Source organism: Vitis vinifera, chromosome 17 (assembly GCF_030704535.1).
Source record: "Vitis vinifera cultivar Pinot Noir 40024 chromosome 17, ASM3070453v1".
NCBI classification, from domain to species: Eukaryota; Viridiplantae; Streptophyta; class Magnoliopsida; order Vitales; family Vitaceae; genus Vitis; species Vitis vinifera.
The window spans coordinates 3,002,127-3,012,372 of NC_081821.1; the positions used below are offsets into that span (position 1 = coordinate 3,002,127).

The 10,246-nt window shown below is 35.9% G+C and overlaps 1 protein-coding gene and 1 non-coding gene across 2 annotated transcripts; both read right to left on the reverse strand.

Annotated features, from left to right (window-relative positions):
• Positions 1-1,289: 1,289 nt before the first annotated feature.
• On the reverse strand, positions 1,290-3,134 carry LOC100250849 (uncharacterized; the record flags this gene model as incomplete). Its single annotated transcript, XR_009464643.1, has 8 exons — positions 1,290-1,728; positions 2,026-2,061; positions 2,170-2,246; positions 2,337-2,391; positions 2,487-2,553; positions 2,647-2,771; positions 2,832-2,937; positions 3,016-3,134. It is a non-coding gene; the product is annotated as an uncharacterized LOC100250849 (transcript).
• Positions 3,135-3,162: 28 nt separating this feature from the next.
• LOC104882418 (hydroxymethylglutaryl-CoA synthase) lies at positions 3,163-5,731 on the reverse strand. The gene is made up of 6 exons (XM_059734177.1): positions 5,680-5,731; positions 5,411-5,589; positions 4,643-4,786; positions 4,044-4,265; positions 3,360-3,518; positions 3,163-3,240 (listed from the first exon to the last, which is right to left on the reverse strand). Exons 1-6 carry the CDS (start codon positions 5,729-5,731, stop codon positions 3,178-3,180), a joined length of 819 nt encoding a protein of 272 aa, XP_059590160.1. The 3' UTR covers positions 3,163-3,177.
• Positions 5,732-10,246: the final 4,515 nt, after the last annotated feature.

Genomic DNA, 10,246 nt, shown 5'->3' on the forward strand with positions numbered 1-10,246 from the left:
AAAATGGTTAGTAAATGTTACAACTTGTGGGACGTTAAATTTTATTATAAGAAATCAAATTATTTTTTCTTTTTAAGACCTTTGGGAGTATATAAACTTTCGAGTGGGTGAACTGCCCCCTCCATTACATAAGATATAGCCCATTATCTGTGGACTTGAAAAGCTAAGCCTCAAGTCGATCTCTAGATAAAACAAAAATATTACATCTTTGAAGTGAAAACACAAATTATTTTAAATTGTTTCCTTATTAAAAGGACCATACACTTGTGTGTGTGTAGACAATAAAACACAACACATTAATTAGGAAAAATTATAGAAAAAGTTTATTATGAAGGGTTTAGAATCAAGAGAAAATTATATTTTTAAATCCCTTTTTTTAATATTTCGTTATGTTTAGTTCCCAAAAAATATTAAGGAAAGAAAAAAATTATTAAAGAAATTGTTTTTTTATGTTTTGTTTTACTATGAAAAACATGAAAAAATAAAATAAAATCAAATATTTTTATTTAGTAAAATACTTATGTTTTCTTATTTTAGAATCACTTTCAAACACACTCTAAACTGATTTTAATAAATAAATAACGGTTTTGTATTTTCTCTTTTTTTGTGTGTGCCTAAGGGGCCTTTTGTATACTCTCTGTATGTTAGTGGGTTTTCCCCAATGTGCCCTTTTCTAATATATTTTTGCTTTTGCCTATCAAAAAAATGACATCAGCCCATACTAGTTTCCAAAATCTCATTAGCAATCATGACAGCATCTAGGATTTGCCTACTGTTTGTAAAAGCCTTTTATAAAGGGAATAATCTCCTGAAGAGCCTCACTGGTTTGCATGGAAAGTAAGCTGGTTACCAAACTAGTAGTCTGAAATATTTGATCCTTGCTACTCTTACTTTTCTTAGACAAGGACAATGAAGTAGAATTAGTACGATGGCTAATCTCCAAATTAGCATGAAAGTCTTGAAAACTGTGAGTCTATTGCCTTCCTAGGATATCCCAGCAATTTTGGTAAAAAGATATGTCCTTCTCTCTGTTCATTGTAATTAGGAATGGCAACGGGTGGGTTTGGGACGGGTCACCCCTATCCCATTCCCGTCCCAAACCTGGGGCGGGGCGGGGCATTCCCATCCCGGTTATAGAGTTAAAATTAAATCCCATCCTCGGCCCGGGTATGTGTTGTCGGGGCGGGGTGGGGCTGGGTTGGGCTGGGGTTTTCATCTTTTGTTGATTTGAAGATGTACTTCAGATCAATTTGGATAGTCATAGGAGATGAATTTGCATATTCCCAGGATTGCTAGCATTAACTTTGATTCATATTTCATCTATAATGGCCCATGAAGGAGGAACTTTCATGCCCATTTAATGTCTACATATCAATGTGTGAAAGAGAACAAAATGGACGATGATAGAAACGAATAATTGACTTTTTTTCTCTTTCACCTGCCACCCGGGTACCCAATTCACTTCTAGCAGCATGGAAGATCAAAGCACTCTCATCAGTAACCTCTGGGATACTAAAAAATGATCGCTATTATTAAATAAAATAAAATAAAATAAACCCTAAGAACAGTGGTAATTATGATTGTATACAGGTCAGCTTCTGTGAGGGTCATCCCCTAGTCAGCTGTGGAATTGGTAGGATTAATTCCCATCTCCTTGTAATATGTTTTTTCGGCATTGGTCATGCGAACTCGAAACATGGTCCACTCTTTTTTACACCTCTCCCTCACCTGGAACCAATAAAGACAGAAATATCCCGTAAACAATTATTGGAATCACCAATTAATGCAATACAATAAAAACTATAAACCCAATAAAAAATAAATTTTAAAATAAAGAAATCATGTCCAGCATTTTTGTAAGATGCAGTATAAGGTTCTTGCATTTGAAAATTTGATAGCACTAAAGAAAATTGAAGGTACATGAGCACATGAAAGGAAAACAGCAGACAAGAGTCCGTAACCATAATGTTAGCTCTGCTATAAAATGGAAACCAAGTATGTTGTGAAGAAAAAGGTGTAACTAACCCCTTGCCATGGTGCCTTCCCATTCTCCGCTTGCCCCTATAAAAACATAACGGTTACTCCAGTATTCTATTTCATAGATCTTTTCATTACAAAACGTTTATATAAATAACAATGTAGTAGAAAATTTTTCTGAAGATTATTTACCTGGTTCCCAAGCGAGGGAACAGTTTGATGAACGATCCATTGAGAATCTACAACTCCAATTTTCTCATGGGCAGGTTGTTTCAAAGACGAGGAAGTTCCAATATGATCATGCATGCTAACAAACAAATAATATAAGAGAATTAGAAGTAGGCAGACATAGGTCAGTACCTCTACACATCTTCTGAGAGCAAAGTCAAGACCCCAACCATGTACCAGGTCATTCTACAATTCCCACAGAAAGGCACTTAAACTTGATAGTAACAGGTCAACTGGAGCAACTGAGAACTTACTAATTCTAAATTTGAGGATATATATACCTAAAGCATATGCCACACACACCGCCATGCATCTCTAGAAAATACAGGAGCCATGATCTCAATAAACCTACATTTGGAAAAGGAAAACTAATAATTTTGTTTCTAATCCATTGTCAGACCATGCAGGAGTGGGAATGAACAGAAAAAATAACAACAGTACTGCTCAAAGCTTTTCATATGCTGCACAGGGAGGCAAATGTGGGTTAGGGCACCAACCCGGTTTCTCCTCTGTTTCTCTGGTAGAAAAATGGGGGAAAAACAAGGAGAAAATGTCATTCCATTAATCTATAATAAGTAACAAATGAAAGGGAACTTTGGTGTTAATGTTTATTCTTACTTGTGGACTTCTCGATCACCTCTTCTTTTTGTCATCTACCATGTTAACCCTTTATTAGGTTCTAAACCAGGTTGTGAAATCTCCAAGCCATATTTCCTCACTAGTCTTATATATCTGGAATTGGAAAATGACATAAGTTGGGTAGACTGAAACACAAATGCCATAAAAAAGATATTTATGTCCAACACTCACTCTTCTGCATTAAAATGCTCAACTCCTAGATCTTCATCCCAGATAAATATATAGTCATATGGCGCCACAATGTCAGGATGTAGAAATCTTTTGGCATACCACCTAGGACAAAATTGCAAAGAATGAAGTTAAAAGAATAAAACAGACCAAATAAAGAAACGATTAGAACCTGGCATTTCTCACAACATCATTGAACACTAATCGAGCAAAACTTTTCTGTACAAGCTGCAGCAATTCAAGGAAAAAATCAAATAAATTACTGCTTCAAGTACTACAGAATGGAATTAAAAAAACCAGAAAGAAAAATACCAAATTCCAAAATAACATGGCACCAAATAAACTACCTTATTATATGGAGAGTGAAATACGAAGTAGTCAGCATCAGCAATGGAAAATTGCTTGCCCTCCAATTTCTCATATCTATAGAAAGCAAGAAGATGATGCATTTGCATGGTATAAATAACCACCAAAATCCAAGTTAGAAGAGAGGAAAATGCTTCCATTTAAATATATTTCACAAAACCGTTCCTTTATTTTACAGAACTGTTTTTGCAGAAAAGTGAAGCATATATCATTGATTAGGAAAAGCTATGCCAAGAAATCCTACATTCTTTGATAAAACATATGCTTATGAGATTGTGACCCAAGTAAAAGTGGTTCATATCTAAATGTCTTCAAGGCAGCATGTTGACTGTACTCCAATATTTATTTTAACAAGTTAGAATGGAGTAATCAAAGTTTCTCTCAAGAAACACCTTCTCAAGCAGAAGGCTCACTTTGCAGAATAAATTATCAGATATTGAAACATAATGGTGATTGAGACAAATATACCATAAATTTCAATAAACTTCATGAATTATATATTTTTCTAGTGCATCAAATTGGCAATGTTGATTTTCAAATAATAAATTCCATGAATTGAAATGCACATTAATAATATTATAAATTCAAATGGCCTCTATCATTCTCTTAGACCTCAATTACAAATTAAAGAATATGCTATACTTCACAACTTACAAAAAACGTCAATGTTGGCAATGCAAGACAATTGACAACAACACAAAAGGAAAAGAGGGAGCAGGAAGTATTACCGGATATTCACTAGCAAGATTAGGCTTGTAAAAATCATATGCATGTGACATATGACTTCCCCTCAATTTGCTTTCAAATGCAATAGGAGCATCAGGCCCTTCTAGCATAGCAATAGCAGCTGCTCCTCCAGTAGGCCTAGTTGGTCCTTCTGCATAAACCTGATAAAGGAAACCTCCAGTAAGGAATAGAACATTGCTAGCTTATAACACATGAAGAAGATTTAAATCTAGATATATTTTGATGCACAAATAAGACTAAACCCAACCCAGTACATGCACCAAAAGACTCAAAAGCCCCACTACTGTAACCTTGTACTTCTCGATACTGATGTCAGGTTATGTGAAAATTTTTGTGCTCTAAATATCATAGAATTTTTTAAATACAAGTCCTTCATCCTTGCTTTCAGCAATAAAGATGATTACTATGCATTAACAAATATTTTTAAGACAAACAAAGCAAGTTTAAAGTCATATTAGTCCAATTATTTTTTTTATCAGAATAGTAGTCCAAAATAGTCTAAAGTAGATGTTCATACCGCACTGTCTGTGCAAACAACAAGTCCATAGCGTCCATCCCATGAACTACTCTCCACCCAGTTGACACAGTTGAATAAAGCTGCAGTTCCCCCATAGCATGCATTACTTGAATCAACACCTTCGATGTCATTATTTCCACATTCCTGCTTATTTTACATGAGGAAAGAGCCATATAAATGCATGAAAAAACAGAGATCTAACAATAATAAAACGTAGAAAAACTGCATCAAACCAATCCTGGTGTAAGGGAAGATCTATAGCAAAGAGGTACATGCAGATAAGGCTGAAGTGAAATGTCTCAAGCTGAAGATTTTAATAACAAAGAAAGGGAGCATGCAAGAAAAAACAAGTAAAACCTTAATCAAATACCAAACAGATGGAAACAGTGGCATTCTTTGCTGTGAACCACTATAGCCATTAAGAAACCTCTGCAATACCAGCTAAAATATAATATTTTCTATCATAGGCAAAAATCTTAGGTTTTCATATTATCAAAATGGGTCGAAACAAGGTGAGGCTCAAATTTTTCTAACAGTAACAAAATAATGTTGCATATCTATGAGCCAACATTGAGTCAATGAATTAATGAGTCTAACTTGTGCCTGAATTGGATAAAGCCCTGAACCCCACCATATGTTCCTCAATCATTGATGTTCAAAACCACCATAACCATATGTTCAAGAGGTCCAATCACGCTTAGCCCACAAGAGATAGGAAACAATTTCAAATGAGATGAGCACATGTATCACAATGATTTGGAAAAATACCTCGAAAATTTGCATCAGGAAAGTCTTAATGGATTTGCTTTTGTCTATCACAATCTCGCTGCCTACTTCCAGCCGACCAATTTGTTTTGGGTCAATCCCATATTTCTCGAGGAGGGAGGTAACAACTGTCAAACTGTTCAATGAAGAAGCTATTATAAAATGGTTATCATAAAAAAGGTCTTATGGCCTATGAGTGACAACTCTAGCAGCCAATTTTTTTCCAATATAATACCAAACTTCTTGATTAATTCAAGGTACAAGGACTCTACCTTGCAAGTCTTGAACTTGATCGTAAAGAATGTGGTTCTTAGTTACAACCATAGTAATTAACATCATAGAAGACATGCCAAAATATAATATCCAAAATTAAAATATATCCATAAGCTTAACAACATTGAAAAAAAATAAAAAAAAGACATTACAAAGAAATTGTTAGCAAAAAAGAAAGAAAAAATGTCTCTAACATCATCTTAAGTAAAAAATCTAAAGCACAAGTAAATCATCATTTTCATCCATCATTGTGAGTTAGGGTTGTGAGTCATGAATTGATGAATCACCTAGTAAAAAAAAAACACCAAAAAAAATATTAGAAAACTTTACTAAATATTTTAATAAAAAACAATTCATAAAATTGATAATTATGTAAATCGGTTACCTTCTTTTTCCTTCCATAACCAACTTTGAGCACACATTAAGGCCTCCAAAGTATCTGGATGAAGCCTACTGCGATGTTTTGATACCACCCTACCACCCGTGCTAAAGGCTAACTCAGATGCAACTATAGATACCGGAATAGCATAGATATCGCGAACAATCATCTGCAAAGTCGGATACTTTATACCATTTGTCTTCCACCAACTTAAAACATCAAAATTTGAATTCCTTGGCAGAATAGACTCTTCTAAGTAATAATCTAACTCCGACTTCATATGACTTTCTCCAATGGTATTATGAACAAATAAGTCAAACTTTGAAAGAGGATCTTGTTCATCATAGTTTAACTCCAAAAGAGTTGAACCTGATGAAGTACCATAGGATGAAGTTTTTTGCCCCAAATTAGACTTTGATTGATACTCAGAAAGCAACTCATAACACATTCCACGGATTTTTTCTATCTCATTTGAAGCTTCAGACCCATACATTAGTGGAAAGTAAAACTCTAAAATCTTTATCTTGTATCTTGGGTCAAATATAGCTGCTATTGCCATCACAATATGACACCCACTCCAATACTTGTCAAACTTTTGCAACATACTTGATGCCATCGTTTTCACAACATCATTTGAGCATATCAACCAATCATACAATGCCTCTTTGATTTCGCACACTTTGATGAAGAAAGTATTTGTAGTGGGATAATTTCGTCCTGAGAACAACTCTGTTATGTTGTAAAACAATTTCAATCTTCCACATATTTCCTTTGCCATATTCCATTCTTCCTCTGATGGCACAACCATGTAGTATTTTTCACGTTGCTTCAAACGTGGGAACACATCTTTATATGTTATAGCAATTGATAACATCAAGTATGTGGAATTCCATCGTATCTTACAATCAAGACTTAACTTCTTATTGCATGGAATACGCAATTGGCGAGCTGCATCTTCAAACTTTTCCATTCTTGATGGGGTTGCTGACCAATATGCAACATTCTCACGAATTTTTTCAATTTCTACTTCAATGACATCCAACCTTCCTTAACAATTAAGTTCAACACATGTGCCGCACATCGCATGTGGAAAATTTTTCCATTCAATAAGAGTGAATCGCTCAAACATAATTTCTCCACCAAGATATTGATCATTCCGTCATTACTTGAGTAATTATCCACAGTGACTGTAGAAACTTTTCTATCCATATTCCAATCCAACAAGAAATCCATTAATACATCTGAAAGAACTTCTGTGGACCCGCATTTTTCACGTGCGTCCCCACTCGATCGGCGAGACTCGCTTTTTATTTATTTGTGAAAATTTGATTTTTTGAAAAAGTTGGAGTCGCCACCTATTTTATTTTTATTTTAAAGGGAAAATAAAACAAGAAAGAAAAACCCTAAAAAGTGACTCCATAGTTTTGGAAAAAGCATGTCTTTGAGAAACCTGAGTCTAGGTTCGGGGATCAGGTTACTTATTGGGAAGGTACCTCTAAGAGGTAGCACCCCTCTAAGCCCTAAAAAGGTCTCTATTAACAAAATTAAGGGAAGTGTGACCATTAATCAGTTAATTATAGGTACCTAAGTAGGCTAGGTGATTTCAAATATTGCATGCCTAACAAGAAAACCAACCACAAGAGAGGGTCAAAGTGCGTACCTGAACGGCTTCTCAAGCGCTATCATGAAACATAAGAGATTAATTAAAAAAATATGGCACACGGTATGTGTTTTCATCAAAGATGATCAAACAAGCATCAAAGCAATCAATTATGGCATCAAACATGGTCATGTCTCATGAGAACATACACATTCATAGAATTTTAGGGTTGTGGGGTAGAAAGGGCGTACCTGATTAGCGAGCATCCACATCTCTATGGGAAGCAAGAATATCTCAACAATGAATATAAAGCAAATTCATGAATATTATCAAGTAGAATAAAAAATCAATATATCAAGCAAACAGTTTTGAAGAGAGTATCATGAATGTCGGGCTCCCACCAAGGCCCTAATTACTTTCGCATGAGTTGGTTTTATGAATTCCATTATTTGGAATCATAAAATTTATTCATGCTTATTGAAAATCGAGAAAATCAAGAAAATGGTTGAAAATTGAAGAAAATAGTGAAAATGCATGCCTGGAGGAAAATGGCAGTGAATTTATTAAAATCTGGGTTTTAGTGACTAATGGGGCTCTAAAGATGGATTTTTCAAGGCTGGGAATACTTAGTTGTGAAACGATTCAAAAATTCAAATTAATATAGTAAATTCCCAAGCAAAGAAGCAAGTAGGGGAGAAGATGCTTGTAGCAAGGTTGCTATGATGGAGTGGAGCTTGTGAATGAGATTTGAGACTGTCTTGCTGGTGTTGAATCCCCAGATACATTCTGCTCTCTCTCTTGGCACTTTCTGGGGCTCTCTATTGTTCAAAGTTTTGGTGACTTCCGGTAAGGGATGAAGAGTTTCAACAAACTTGGGTAGCTCTTGAGAAGTAAGAACCCTGGTGTAATTAGCTTTCCCCATCCGTGCCTCTGTTGGATCCATAAACTCAAATTGATACATAATAGGTCACCGAGTAGGATTGATTGGTATGAAAAATGATTCACTGCCCTGATGAGGAGAATTTCTGGAGCAAATCTAGTCACAGCTCTTCACTTCACTGATGATTGGAAGCAGTCACTGAATGGGGATTTTAGGGGGTATTTGATATCAAAGACATTGTCAGTTGGGACGGCCGCAATGCTAGGAGCCCATGTTGAGAATTTGTTTACCAATTTGGCAACACAGCCTTTGGAGCCATGATCAAATGAGGCCTAGTTATACCTTTGCTCCACTCTTGATACTGTTATTTCTGAGCACTCTTCAGTCTGCCCTCTATGAGCAATAGATACTTTCTGGCTGCAAGTATTAGTCCCCAAATGCTTGCTGCAATTTTCTCCTTGATCAATAAAAGCGGTACTGAGATTAGTACGGTTTTCAGGATCTATTCTCGCAATTTCGAAGCAAATCTTTGTAGATTAATCTCACTGAGATTGACCGCTGCAACATGATCCCAAGGAGGAAACTCCAGATTCCATTATGGCTCTCTACAGCTTCGAGTATGGGAACATTCCCCCTCACTAACCTGTCAGACTTTTGGAATGGCACTCGTTGTATCCCTGATATCCCTTTCAAATTTCTCCATCATTGCCCGTAACATGGAAGCAAATGTCTTTGCATCATACCGTCTGTTCTTCGTTTCAGAAACAAGTTGACTGAATGTATCTGGAAGCTTTAGAAGACACCAGCGGTACCTTTGGTAGAACCAGTATGAGCAACCTTGATCTTTTATACTTGTTAATTGAATCAAATTCTTTATGGTGGCAGAAACTGCAATGGCACTGATAAATCACGCTACAGGTGTAGTAACCAGAATCAGCCGAACTATGGCACCAACAAAATGCATGCTTGTGAGACCATACACAACTATGAATATTCTGGCACTAGATAACCGCTTGAAGCAGAAATACGGACCCCTAGGGAATAAGAAAAGTAAGATATGAAGGTCAAACATGAATGATGACCAAGCTCTTGGCCAATGCTCGGATACAGATGGTACCATCGGGATGTGTTTCTTTGCATAAGCGTATTTCATAAAGCTTTCTCCAAGTACATTTTCAGATTTCAAGTTGTGATGGTCCTCTTTCAATATCAAGCCTAATACTTCTAGAAGCATTGGTCCTCCTCATTTCAGAATTGCAATTTTGAAAACCAGGTAAATTCCCGATCCTAACTCCTTCGTTTCCCACTCTCATTTGATTTGTGCCCTGACTTCTGCTGTCATATCCATCATAAGTTTCATGCTAAACTCCCTTTTTTGTCGTTTTATCATCATGAGAATCGGGTTTCTTATTTTCTGGAGCTTATAGGAATTCATTTTTTTTTTTTTTTTTTTTTTCCGAGCTGCTGCCCAACTAACATCTTTTCGAATAAAGACCAGTAATTACCTCAAGCCTGCTGCCCATGCGTACGCCAATTACAGAATGGGGTGAAGATCCTGATGTCTTTCAAGCATGTTGCTATCTGATCATGAGCTCTTCATTGGTATTTAGTTTTGATTCACTATGACTCACCTAAAGAAAATAGCATCGTCACCTTCCATTTCAATACCTTCAAAGTAAGCCTTCTACCAAAGGATTTCATGTCGTA